At 40.0% G+C, this 14,503-nt stretch overlaps 1 protein-coding gene across 1 annotated transcript in view; it reads right to left on the bottom strand.

Annotated features, from left to right (window-relative positions):
• plxna2 (plexin A2) overlaps window positions 1-14,503 on the bottom strand; it is a 165,769-nt gene that overhangs the window by 34,780 nt on the left and 116,486 nt on the right. Inside the window, exons 13-17 of the mRNA XM_080898783.1 lie at window positions 11,696-11,847; window positions 8,371-8,488; window positions 7,041-7,177; window positions 5,731-5,898; window positions 4,311-4,404 (exon numbers count right to left, since the gene is read on the bottom strand). Of these exons, the coding sequence (XP_080754909.1) occupies window positions 4,311-4,404; window positions 5,731-5,898; window positions 7,041-7,177; window positions 8,371-8,488; window positions 11,696-11,847 (669 nt within the window). The remainder of the gene's footprint in view (window positions 1-4,310; window positions 4,405-5,730; window positions 5,899-7,040; window positions 7,178-8,370; window positions 8,489-11,695; window positions 11,848-14,503) is intronic.

The raw sequence follows: 14,503 nt of genomic DNA, 5'->3' as shown, positions 1-14,503 counted from the left end.
TGCCTGGAAATCTGCACTTGCTGCAAAACCTGGGTGATGATGCAATAGTCTTAGCAACATATCTGGAATATAGCTCTGTGTGCATGTGTGTGTGTGTGAAACTGTTCTTAGGTTTTGTCAATTTTCTTTTAATTTCTATATTTTACAAAGCACAGTAGCAGTGCATTAGCTTTGCAGAAAGATAAGCTCATGAAAATAGATAGCAAGGCCAGATAGGACACATGACATACTTTCACTAACTTTAGGTTCTGTGAAATCCCATTAACAACTAAAAAGTTACAGCATAAAAAAAGAAATCAGAATTAATTTTTTTTTCAGATGCTTTATCATGCAGAAATGTCACTTCAAAGTGAGCTTGAATTAACTATTAAAATCTGCATAGCATAGTCCACATCCACAAATACAAGCCAGCAGGAAGAAAACTGTGTGAATGGTACCACTCAGAGACTCAAAAGATTCTGAGTGATTACAGAGCAAATATAGTGCTATATGAATAGATCAAGTTAATTAATTTTATCCACTCATATTTGTACTGCTGAGCCATCGAGCTTTCAATGTGGTCATCCTGGCTGTTTAACGTGTAAGCCCATATGATCACAGAGTGAAATAGGTCAAATTAACCAATGAAAACAGTATGTTCTGTTTTTAAATCAGGGTTAAAGGTTGATTGGACAGAAGACTTCAAGTTTAGTTGATATAGACTGCTTTCTTAATGTTAGCATAATGACACATTACACAGTATAGACAGGTCCATATGGGCCAACACGATCCTTGTGACTCCTGGGATGGAACAGTAAGGCATTTGCAAGTCAACTAAAGCTCTGACTACCATCTGCTCTGCCGTGGATGGATACTGTGGGCTTTTTTTGCACTGTCCTCACTTTCCTATTATGCTCTCTCGCTCTCTTTCTTAAATCTTTTCTTTCACCAAATCCTGCCAGGAAACTGCTCCTATAATGTCAGATGTTTTTCAGTGAGCGTAACATCCAAATCCAAAGTGATGGGTGAGTACTGTAGCGATGGGTAAATGGGGCAATGCGAGATTATTTTAAAAAATGATACTTTGGTTCCCCTCTGCGTAGGGCAACATTACACCTTTGCAGTATTTCTTCCTTTTAGCAGATCTGGATATTAGATATGTCCCAAATTCTGAATTACAAGCTTGTTTTCCTACACTCCATCTACGTCTCATCAATGATTGCTTCAGTCATAACAGTAAAGCAGTAAAACTTTACAATTAATTGTCAAATACAAATGGTACATCTCTTCCTGTAGGCCATGTGGCAAAAGAAGCTACAAGATTTACAGCATTGATAAAGTGAATTGAGGTCAACAGAAAGAGAAAATAATTGGAATCTCGGTCTCATTTGTCTTCTTTCTCTACTGTTGGATAGAGCCAGGGTGTTTTAAGGCAGTAACACTCCAACCCCTCTGGCTGAATATATTACCATGATCTACTGTGTGGATACAGCCCACTCAATCATTCAAAGGTCTCTGGCCAGGGTAGTGGTAAGAGAGAGAGTCAGAGCCAGCGAAGATACGACTGGCTGACTGTAGAGATGGAAAAAATACGATGGCTTCACAGAGTCAAAGGTCATCTGAAGGCTAACGTTTGATAGCTAGTCACTGGTTATTCTGCTGTTCCTATACTTGGTTACTCCTACACTATGTCTATTTTCCTGCCTGCCTGCTGTTCCAACCAACTGCTAATACTGGCATTAAGTCTAACTTCAGCTCTAATCAATCTATCCAAGATCTGTGTGGCTGTTAGCTAGTGGAGCCAGAAACCAATTTATCCCATAAGCACTGTTTCATATGGTGAAAGGTTTTCGTTTTGTTTGAAGCTAGTTACAGAAGTACACAGAAGAAATGCCACCATGGAAGCAGTGCTAGCCTTTGAGACTTTGGACATTTATAATGCCATAAATATCGATCAATAATCAGCTCATGATGCTAATACTGTTAAAATCACGTATAGCATTATAGGATACATAATTTCTATAGCTTAATATGCAAAATAATTCTAAAAATGTGAATCTAATTATGCAGTGATCTGCAGCCTCCTCTCGCAATCAGGCAGAGCAATCAGTACACTCATGCTGAACACCTTTTATGTTCAGTAGTAACCGTAAATGTACCTGACATGCCAAAGCCCGACACTCAGTCCAGGCATCTAAAGTATGGGACAGGGAAATATGCTAGAGCTGGGAAATAACCCTTTTAGCTTTAATCAAGATCATGATAAATGTTTCAATTGCGAATCCAGTGACAGATACAGAGCATTTCACAAAGAAAATTGTCTTTTTTCCTCTTTCCTGGTTTCTTTGTGAATCTATGCAGGTGACACAAGGGAGGGAGAGAAGAGAAGCAATTTAGTGGAAGACAGGTGATCATTTGAAGGCTGGCTGACAGACAGCAGCTCTTATTGCTATAGGCTTCTGTGCTGTTTGCCTTCCTCCCGTGACAAAAAGGGAAAGGGGTAGAAGGGCCTGGGAGGGTGGGATGAAGGATGGGTAATTGTAACCTTAGCATTTAATAGAAATTCATTCTCTGTGGCTGTGGGGGCAGTCAAGACGGTGACACAGTCGTCTTTTGCGAGGCACTAGGTGGGGAGTTGGATGAGACGAGGCAGGGTGGAGATGAACAACTCGCTTTCAAAGATTTGGAAACTGACATATCAGACACTACGGCACCCACACACAAGTCAAATTCCATTTCACCAGATTTTCTCTGTCTCACTCATCAAGTGTTTTTCTCTCCTCCAAATATAAAAACAGTGTCTTATGTGTCTTTTACTTCACATAAGGTCTGCATGTCAGTATCTCGCACGAGGATCCTCGGAACAGAATGATGGTTTTCATTCCAGAAATGTTCATTAAACAAGAGAGACACTTAAGGCCAATTTTAGACAGCTAATTTAGAGACAGTAAGTTGGAAATGCAATGAGAGTAAATCTATAGGGAATTGTGTATGTGAAGGATAGCTTTGAGGATGGTTTTGTGCATCCCTGCATCAATGTGAAATTCTATTTTATGATGTTTTTAAACATTGTATATATTGAAAATTTAAGGTGTGAGACTGAAATATTTCCAAACTAGTGTGTTTTTTCCATATATCAGAAAATGTATAGTGTGTATTTGTCAAGTCTTCTGATGTTGTCTTGCAAAGCAGAACTCACGCCACATATTCTGGCAATTATCCACAGTTAGATGTTAGTTTTTGAGAATCTTAGGCCATGTTGCATTAGCACAGAGTGAGTACAGATTGTGTTTTCACTGGCGGCATCAGGAAATGTCTTGAGATCAAGAAATCTTGTGCGGTGAAGCAAGCGAATGCTAACCACTGAGCTACCATGCTGCCACGGGATGATGCCAATCTAGAGGCAGGATACATGATGCCCACTCACTCACTGTGAATTCTCAAAAATTGACTGCTCTATTTTTACACCAGAATTAGCCATTACATGGACCTAATTACCCCAAATGATTTCAGCTTCAGTTCTTACTTACATCCCTGCTCGGTAATGTGCAGCGTGGGTCAGGGCCATAGTGCATGTGTGAAAATTGATTTTACAAAAGACGCACAGAAACTAAACAGATACACAATAATGGGCTCACCACTCTCTGTTCCTCAAACTCCCCTTTATCGTATTCATCTGCCCTCTCCACCTTATAGCAGACCACAGAGAGGAAATCCCATCCTCTTAATTAAACAAGGACCCCCAGGACAGGGGCTCAAATGCAATTTGTAACAATTTCCTTCAGACAAGTCTTTGATTATACAAGCGGTCTTTATGCTGACCAAAGACTTCTGACTGCAGTTAATCTTCCATTGAAAGTCATTATGAGCCTTCTTGCCTCCAACGATGCACACCTCTAACATTTTCCCCACTGAACCTTTTATAGTCTTGGTCAACTTCTACTGTCCTCCAGCTGCCTCTTTATCTTTTCTCAAACAAGTGAAAATGGTATTCGGGAGTCAGGAGAGCAGTGTAAATAAAACACCAAGTAGGTGGGAGGTGAGATGGTCAAAAAAAATTTAAGTAAACTCTATATTAAATAGTGCATGTGGATCACTCTCACCAACAGCTGCAATATTTATATGCTCTGGGGTCAAGAAGACTGGGATCAAGCATAAATCAGAGAGCGTAGAGGGCTAGAGGGCCTGTTAAGGACCATTTTACCTGAAGTAAATGTCACTTAGCTGCTTATATAGCATGGCAAGCTGGAAGTAGTACAGTAGAAGATTTCTACTACACATACAGGAGAGACTTTGTGGTTGAAAACAGATTAATAGTGAGTGATTCTTACATTGACAGACTCTCGGCCAGCATATTTCACTCTGATCCGGGGCTCTTGAACCACATCCAGATTAGTTCCCGTCACCATCAGGGGTGTGTGACCGCTGAATAAATGGAAGAAGTTAGACAAAATTTATTACAGGAGTTTTTATAATCATGTTTGTCAGATCCGAATTTCATTTTGTGCAGACTAAGAAAGAGAATATCTGAGAAAAAGACCCGCAGCAGTCCAAAGCCTATTGTAAACTTTCTAACTCTGATCTGTTTCTTCAAAGTGTTCCCCATCACTTGGGGAACAAAAAGCTTCATATCAAAAGCCATTTAAAGGTTAATTTGGGACAAAACAGCCCATGGAAGATGGTGATTAGAGATGCATTTTTTATGTTTTTACTATTCACAATCAAGTAGCGCAAAAAAAATAAATAAAAAACAGACAGCTCAAATATATTAATATGCATAAACAGAGGAGGTGGAAAATTGCTGAATTCCCAGCCCTCCTGTAGCTGGTTGGATTTGTTAAAAATGGTTTTTCTGTTGCACTTGTCAATGTGGTTTGCTGAATAAAGGTTTAGGGTAAAGATCACTGTACCAGTAGTGAGTTACTGTGGACAGACTGTGTGCTGTCCGTGGCGTCCATAGATTATACACTCAGCAACTATGCAAAATAACTGCTCCGTGCTCGCTTTTCTTTCTGTCTTTCTACACAATTTGAGCTCCAATTTTTGAGACATTGAAAATCAGTTCACACTGTGTAATTTAAAATGGAATTAGATGGAAATTTAATTTATTTTCTCTTCCGAAACACAAAGAAAGCAAAACAGATATGTGGTTCCTATCAGTTTCTCCCTTCGTTATTCCTCCTATTCCCTTTGTGTTGTCACGATTTTGCTGCAGTGTGCCATACTCTCCATCTCTAAGCTCACGCCATCTGTTGTGGACTCGCACATTGTTCTGTTATGCCATTGTTTCATCTTCATCCCTCTCCTCCTTTTAATTAGTAGTCTTCTATGTCTGTGTATCTATCTGCCAAAGACGTTCAACACATGGATCGACACTGCATTCAGTAGGAGAATCTCAGTCTCAAAAGTGCCCATCCTCTCCAATCAGTGAGCTTCACTTCTAAATCATGCTTTTTATTTGTTCTTGTTTCTAATGTCTCTGTAAAGCACTTTGAATCACCTTGTTGTTGAATTGTGCTATACAAATAAACTTGCCTTGCCTTGCCTTCTATCAATTCCAGACTAATTGGAAAAGAACCGAACAGTAATTGAAAATGCAATATTGACTCGTCTGTTTATTGTTGCTGGCTTGGACTGATTGGCTCTAAAGCTTTGGATTGGGAAATTCTTGTCTACGTGTCAAAAGCTCAAGGCTGGTAGCTGAGGACACGAATAAAACTCTCATACATACAATCTGAGGAATGTGCATACCTTGCAATGCTCCAGTCTGGTTCAATGCGCTGTACAGTAGGGTCCTCTGTGTACTCAAAGGTGAGGCTCTCTCTGATTTGGGCACGATCCACGCTGACGCTGATCTGAACTGGGCCGACTCCAGACAGAGAAGGGGCAGAGTAGCACACTATCTCTGTCTTTGTCCTTCTACACAAAAAAATAAGAACACCTCTATAAATCTGTAGCAAAACGAATGAATATGAGAAGACACAAACTTGATTTATATGAGCAAAAAAAACATACTATTTTTTTCTGTGAGACCTGTTCTGTAATTATCCCACTCAAAACATGACGAACAGGTGCACTCAGTGCACATTAACATGCAGTCAGTACTTTCAGCTCTCATACATCCTTCTAAAACATGCTTTCTCCTCCCTGTACAAGACTTTGTGATCTACACACAAACCCTCAGAATTTGTCCAAATTCATTAGTAGAGTGCTTGTAGTAGAACAGGCCCACATCTACCTCTTTCTCCCATGACAGGAATACAGTGAAGAAGCTGTAATTAGCCCCATATCTCAAGTTTACTTGACTCCTCAACCTTACAACATTACAGTCAGAACACTGTGGCAGGGCTTAAAATAGGTGCCTCCAGGAGTGGAAATCAGAAAGAGGGCATGTATGAGTAACTAAAAGACGGCAGGAGGGATGGGTGTAGAGAAATGGAAGCAACTTGCGAGACTGAGAATTAAAAAATTTGAGGGATGGGGGAGAACAGATAAACTAATTAGGAATGGGAGAATGAAGAGAATGAGAAGGATGGGGCTAGATAAAAAAAGGAAGATATTATTACAAGGTTTGATGCAGTAGGTCATCAAAACCTTATTAGAATTTACACAAGTTTTAACAAAGGTATAAAGAGGTTCCCCTTGGGGGGTATTCGCAGTATAATATCAAAGGAAAAAAAACCCCAAAACAAAAGAATAAAGACATAGAAATGCTGCTTATTTAATGTGAATAAATCACTATCTTGACAACACAAGCTGTTGTTTTATTTATTTATTTACTCTTAAAAATTGCTAATAGCATGCCATATAGCCAACATTTTCTGACAGTTATGCTGGAGGGCAAAAACTTAGCTAAACTAATTCAAATCATTTTTATACTATGAGAAACTGCTATTTGTGCTATGTATGGAAATTCATGGCATTTATGGTGACTGGATTAGTTTAACTCCACAATATCAACATAAACGTTTAGTGTTTCCACCATGATGTGCATTTCCTCATTCTGCAGACTCTGTAGCAGCACATATGCAGGACAATTATGTTGGAGATTAAGATCTCACCCAAAGAACTCGCATGTCTGGTTTCCAAACTTAACGTTGACACTGCTGCCGGCACCGAGGTTTTCTCCCATTATAGTTACTTTAGTGCCCCCAGACTCTGGACCTCTTCTAGGAGACAGGCCTGTGACAGTTGGAGTCTAAAAAAACAAAACAAAAAACCACAGATGCAGAAAGAGAGACATTAAGACAGACTGTCAGAGTCATTTAAAATGAGGGAAAGGAACAGGAAGAAATGACACGAGACCAGCAGACAGATTAAAAGATATATGCATTTTACAGTAAGCAGGGAAGCATCTCTGTTGTAACACTCAGTGTTATCACTAATTTCCAGCAAATTACAGTTATTCGTATTGTCAGAGTGATGGCAGTGAACTGCAGTACAATAAAGCCTTAGTGTCCTCTTATAGATTCCACTACTGGGTGCCCTGCATTGCTGGGTTGCATCTGAGTGGAGCTTTTTTAAAGACAATCTGAAAATAACGAATGCTTTCAGCGGCGTGCAGCCAGGATGCTGTCACACAGACAGATGGAGTAATATTCAAGTAGACAGCACACATACACAGGAACACACGTACACACATAAAAGCATCTGTGTGCACACACCTGTATCTGAACAAACATAAAACAACCATTTTAAAAGCGACTAAATGCACACTGTCATTTACAATGTCCCTTTGTCTACAAGGTCACGTAGGGAATATGTCTTGTCTGAAGAATGCTCCTGTGATGATGCAGTCTTTTTTAGGTGCACTGCAATAGAAGGGAATTGTAAGCGTTGCCAATTCTAAGCTCTGTGAAGTAATCTCAGAGGAATTCCACTGCTTCCCAGAGTAGCAGCCGTATCACTGGTGAGAAAAAGTGGCCAAGCCTGTGTTACAGAGCCAAGAGCATCATGCTGACAAAACTCAAAACTGACAGCGACGTGTGACATCCAGCATGCAGGATAGTGCAGGTACTCTGAAAACAACAGCAGTAATTACTGACTGCTGTTAATAGTTAAAAGAGTGCTAATTGTGAAGGTGTGAGAGAGTGCTAATGAGAAAGCAGATTAACTGTTAGGTGCAGGTCAGGTAGACAGCAGATATCTGAGAAAAGGAAATGTGTGCGAGTGTGTGAGGATGGCAAGTACACACAGACTGTACATAAAAGCTGGAAATAGCCATATACTAAGTATATGGCTATTTATATAATTATATAATATATAATTATATATATATAGTTATATAATATATTTAGTTAGTTGTACATAGATTCTTTTTAGCCATATACTGGCTAGATCACAAGTGTTATTTCAGAATACAATACAAATGGAGTTTAATTACACTCATACCACAAAGGAGTAGAGTTGTGAGGAACGAGCCCGGAGTTCTGGTTTGCACTCTCCGACACAGAGCTGTACTGGACCCGGCATACTGTCCGCATGGGCCATATCCATCTCACATACGATCCTGCAAAAGACAGTTAAAATGGGTTTCCAATTAAAATGACTTCAGGAACAGAAGTATACTCCCATACTTGAAGCGGGAATTCAATTTTTTTTTTAAAAAGTAACATTAAACTTAAACATGGTCTTCATGATTTAATGCTTAAGCAACGTTGTAGAAAAGAATATTCAAAGCACTTCGCTGCTTGATATTGATATATCTTCTGCTCTAATTACAATATTTTTTGTAGTTTCATTCATTTCATTACATGACACAGTCAGACATCGATGACAATCTTTAAATGAGACCATGTCTGCTCCTCTTTTGGCACTCCAGCATGCTGCACCTGAATGTAGTAAATTTCCCACTAACAGCTAGCCCTCCCCAACAGTGGTGGTGCTGTGCCAGTACAGCAAGACTAATGTTAATCATGCAGCAAGATCAATACCGTTCCATCATATCATGTGATCAGGTATCTCCCAGCACTGCAGGTGACTAGATCGAATGACATAATAAAATGAGAGCGTCTATTGATCGCTGGTGCCAGGGAGTAATAAAGTACAAGAAGCAATCACAGTGTGGAAAGAGAGATGGAATATGTGGGGGAGCAGATGGCAGGGGCAGGTAGGAGCGGAGCTGATGAAGCAGAGCAGATGTATTGTTTCTCCAGCACTGATCATCTGAATTACAACAAATGACTTTGAGAGCTTTGTTGGATGAGCTATGTGGACGAGTGTAGCTAAAGGAGGATTTACTTGCCGACAAACCTAATAATATCCTCTTACTGCACCTCACAAAAACAGAGACTCGCTTGCTTCCTACCTGAAAGCAAAACTGTACTGGCCATTTGCAAAGTTACAGATTTATGATAATAAGTTGGGTTTTTTGTGGGGTTTTTTTTTTTTTTAATTTATCATTCGTTTTCTCTGTGGATCTTCGCAATTAAGTCTGCTAAAAAAAACAAACAAACTTGCAGGTTACTTTTAAAATTCATTCATACAAATAAGGTTTCAGTTTGGAATCTACAACAAAAAATGCTGCAGAATAGTCTCAGTCCTTAAAAAAAGTACTTTTTGACAGCTGGAAAAAAGGAACAAACAAAAGTTCAGACTTTTTCTTCAAAGCAGGAGTAGCTTTCACACACACCTCTGAAGTAGTAACATAAAAGACACATAAATATGTATGTTTTTTTTGTACAGTCCAGTCCATCATAGGGTGGCTGATGACTGAATTAAGACTCAAAACAAACACCAACAGTCAGCTAAGGACATGCGCATAATGAACCTAGAGGCAAAATACAATCCAAAGGTGCTGAATAAAAGTCCAGCTCAGTATATCATCTGGACGACTTCATCTCCTTCAAAGTTGGACTTAAAAGGTTATAGGTTAGTTTTTTAATTTTGCACAGTCAATTTTTTTTTCTTTACCCGCCATATAAATGAATTCCCCAGCTTGTCCCCAATCGCATTAAAGTGCTGTCAGATCAGTGTGCTGCACACAAAGTGTCTCCTACAGCCAAGTGGATTTTAATTACAGCTATACAGCTACTCAATGCAGGGCAAGGAACCACAGAAATACTCTATGCCATGTGAGCTGTTATAGCTTTACTACTTTATTACCGCATCACAGTAAACAGTAGTAGCAAGTGTGCACATGTGACTGCGAGATATGTCTTTGTAACACCATGCAGAAGTTAAACTATGCGACTTATAGCAATGGCATCACGCTTCGCTGTTCTCTTTCTGAGGGCACAAGTAGGTCAAAGAAAAAATTAGGGTTAAAGGCTCCTCTGAGAACCATGCCAGTGATAGGCTGCATGGGTGTTGGTGTGTGGGTTCATTCACATGTGGGTTCATGCCTGTCATCTTTTTTAGTGAATTGCTATACATTTCATTCTTAACACCATTTTCTTACAGATTTAAAGTCAGTAGAGAGAGAATTTCACTTTAACTGAAAGAAAAGCCAATTATTTCTGAGTACTTGTCTCTCCTAAAGAAAACTATAAATATTATAATAAAATTTCTAGAGAGCTGTGGTGGCTGAAGGGTCCAATAATAAAGGTTACAATAGCAATGTTGTACTATTTTAATAGACTATTCCTCATATCCTATTGATTTTCCGTGGTACAATTATCTAACCTGTAATTGCTCCATAATGTGTATTTTTGTTCCTTCCGCATAAAATGCTTAAAAATCATAATAGAATAGTTTTTTTTATAATGAAGTATTGCCTTTCCCTCAACAATGAAGCTCAATTCCCAAAGGCAACTCAACCTAACCCTAGTCTAAATATGTACATATATATTTTTAGGGTAAACTAACACACTATCTATACATACATCTATCTTGGGAGGGCTAACACAACCTGAGATTAAACAACCATGAGGCGCTGGGTCTTTAAGTCTACACACGTTTGTGTGTCTAGCCAAGGGGGTGGTGGGCAAGTTGGGAAGCATGGGCCACGTTTCATTAGTTCAGGGTGAACGGGACAGACTTTACCATGATGTACACACAGCATGGGACAATTAAGGAGGTAAACACAAGTGAACACACACAGCTGTTATGGGATTGTTGCTGACTAGATGAGCTACACAGAGAGAACTGGGCTACTGTGCTGCAGGGAGGGAAAACAGCAATGTCAAGACCAGACTGTTTGGACCTGCTCCAGTCTTCATTAAAGCGGGAGATTGTGCAACACACATATATAGTTTAGAGCTTATTAGCTGTTACAGCACATAAATAATGTATCAAAACCTAAGGCTAGATGCATGCTATTATGAGAGTTAATAACGGATTGAATGCATCCCTATGTTCAATATTAATTAAATAAAAGAACATGAAATAAATTATAATTTTTTTTTTTTAAAGTTACTGAATAATTACTTAAAACCTCGGTCACTCTGTCATTTTGTTTTTTCCTACTTTTATACACTTGTAGGAACAGCAAATATAGTCCATTTAGAATATTTTGCTACTGTTAGCAAGTGAGAGGGCATATGGCCACACCGTGTGCAGCAATTCCTATAAATAACTGTTATTACATACAATGTACATATACACTTTCTGCAAATGAGATCTGCTTATAAACTGGGAGGGTTGGTTGGAAGAAACGTCATGTTTTCACTTAACTTGAAGGAATAATTGTGTTTGTAATTAAATGTTGTGTAGTTATCCATCAATAATAAGTATTAGCAATAGTTTTGAAATGATCATTCCTGTTTGGATCACTTACTGTTCAGCAATGATGTAGCCATCCTCTACAGGGGTACACCTCACTCCTGCCACCTCTACATTGCCGACCATATCTGAGAAAGCCAGACCAAGGTTTGTGCCATGGATGGTCACCCGGGTGCCTCCCTCTGGGGGTCCAGCCACTGGTGTTACCTATAATGTTGGAGAGAAACTAGACATCAAATGATGTTTTTGTCTTCAGGGATGCGGCGGGTTTATAGAAACACATAAATGCGTACAGGTTTCTGTATGTGCTCAAGGGTAAATATGCTCTTTTGGTCCAGGTGGCTGTAAAAGCAATTAAGTGTACTCCCCAGTCCTACATCCACAAAATGTCAGAACATGTCATGAGTCACTGTGCCAAGAGCAACTTCTAATCACAACAGCACCTAATGACACTTGTTTTGCAGCTCTTCTTGTTAAAATGTGGCATTATACCCATCCACACACCATGCATACATAATCACCAGTGAATACAAAGGTTTTTTTTCTTTTGCAATTTCGTTCTCCTGCAACAGCAAATCTTTTTAAAAAAAGGAACTTTGGGATAAAGACGAAGCTGTTTTTAACACTCAGCAAAGCCACCTGCTCAGAATCTACCCTGCTTAACATGGATGTTAAATCTAACAAGGGGGGATACTAATGATTAGCGAAGACCACCTACTCATAAAATGCAATATGGCTGCCCAGCATGACCTTGGCACAGGGTGGCACAGTGCCTTCTGTGCTGCAGAGTCCTGTTGAGGCACCAACCTGGCCATCACACAGCCATTTAAACACAAGAGGACAAGATAAGGAGGAGGAGTAAAAACAAAAACGAGAACACAGAATGAAATGGAAAAAAGGTTAGAAAAAAAAGACCAAAAGAGTAGGCAATACTGTGCAGTCACCAAAGGAATACAGAAAAACCAAGAGAGGAGGGCAGCAGGGAGGATAGACTGTCACTTTGCTGTGTGGGGCTGCTATGCAAACAATCAATACGCTATTACTGACCATGCAAGCAGAAGGGAAAAAACAAGAGTCAGTTGTACCCGCTCACTGAACTGCAAACCCCCACGTGATGGCAACCCTTTAAGACTTGCTGTACACCCTCTATCCCCACCCCCAACACCCACTAGGGCATTGCGGCTTCCGTGTGGGATGCTGGCATTGTAATCTAGATTCAGTGGACATTAATTGCTCTGGATGTAAAGTAAGTGTGTCACTGCAACGCCTGAGGGGCCTGAATACATGAATCTTTTAGCACTGCTTGGGCATGCAGGGTATAGAAGGGGGGAACATAATGGCTAAATATATCCATGTCAGGCGATGGCAGCAGCTATTCGAGTAGACTTAGTGATGGTTACATAAGCAACGTGAGGGCCTGTGAGAAAACAAGGGAGGGGAAAAAAAGAAAGGAAAAGCACGAAGAGGAAGGGAATGGAAGAAAGAAGAGTGAAAATGGGGTGAGCAGCGGGGGGAAGTGGACGCAGTTTCGGTCCCATCAGACAAGACGGGTGACAGGTGAGGCAGGGACGGTGACAGGACAGCAGTGCTGTATCACAGACGGGCATGCTAAAAGCTTGGGAGTCCTCCTCCTTCTACTTAGAGACTGAAATGGACACTTCCCATGGTGGACCAAGGACATGATGATAGTCCAGTTCACGCAGAAAACCCATTTCCCTGAGTTCCCCACTGACAGACAGAGCCTTGATTCATCTGGATCATGGAAAAAAACTATCACTTCAAAGATGCACCAGGCTGTGAGGCATAAGAGAACTTCTGCTCTTTGTCTTTGTGTCTGCATTTCTAACACATACAAAGGAACCAGATCTATAAAGAATTTTTTTTTGTTTACAAGACCGATTTGATTGCCAATCACATTAGTTCTAATGGTCTTTATAGACAAATAAAAGTAGTCATATATACTATCATCTGGTAGCATAGGTTTGTGTTTATATTTCACTGCAAAATTATCTTGTTTGCATCACTCTTTCTTTGTTTTCTTCCCATCCATCATCTTATCTCCCCAGGCCATGTGACACATCTTCCTCTTCCTCTAGTTTGCTTGTTTTGCTTTACCAAACTGTATTTCAGAAGGGAAAAGGAAGCGTTGCTGGTCATGCACACACACGCCCTTCTGCCCCAGCTCCCTTTTCCCACCCAGTGCTGCCATGCCATGCTCCCTATGTAATCCTTTTAGCAGCAGTGCTGCTGCCCGCCTGGCATTGTCACACTGTCAATAGAGGGTAATTCCCAGCAAACAGGCAGTCAGCTTGCAAGCCACTCTCCCTGCTCCTACTCATGCAGTCGCTCTGGCATAATGTATCTCTCTCTGGCCAAAAGACCATGAAAAGAATAAATGAAAAAACACTAGAATCATTAGAGATAAAAATGCATGGCTTAAGTAAAAAAAAAAAAAAAAAAAGACATTCTGATGTACAAGAATTCAATTTCCAGAAAAAAAAATGCTGGCTAGTTTTGAGAAGACACCTTGTTATTCTGAGAAATAACAAAAACTATGGCGACAGAGAGAAATGGGCTTCAATGTGAATAACCTGGGGCTGTCTGTCAGCGTGGTGCTGACATATTCAGCTGAAGTAATGGCGGGGAAAGATGTGCTGATGCAGCCAATGCTAAACTCAATACATAGAGCAGAGTGCAATACACCAACCGAGCTGCCTTCGGGCTATGCAAGCCAAGCATGTCACTGTAACTACGGCAGCTGACCGAGCCCGGTGGAATTCAGCAATAATAATATTCCTCATTTACTATTAAAATCTATAATACGAAAAAAATCTACTGTATGTTCATTATTATCTACTTTCAA

The sequence above is a fragment of the Rhamphochromis sp. 'chilingali' genome (assembly GCF_963969265.1).
Source record: "Rhamphochromis sp. 'chilingali' genome assembly, chromosome: 12".
In the NCBI taxonomy this organism is placed as follows: Eukaryota; Metazoa; Chordata; class Actinopteri; order Cichliformes; family Cichlidae; genus Rhamphochromis; species Rhamphochromis sp. 'chilingali'.
The sequence above is the reverse complement of the archived record's forward strand: the minus strand, read 5'-3'. Positions and strand labels throughout refer to the sequence as shown.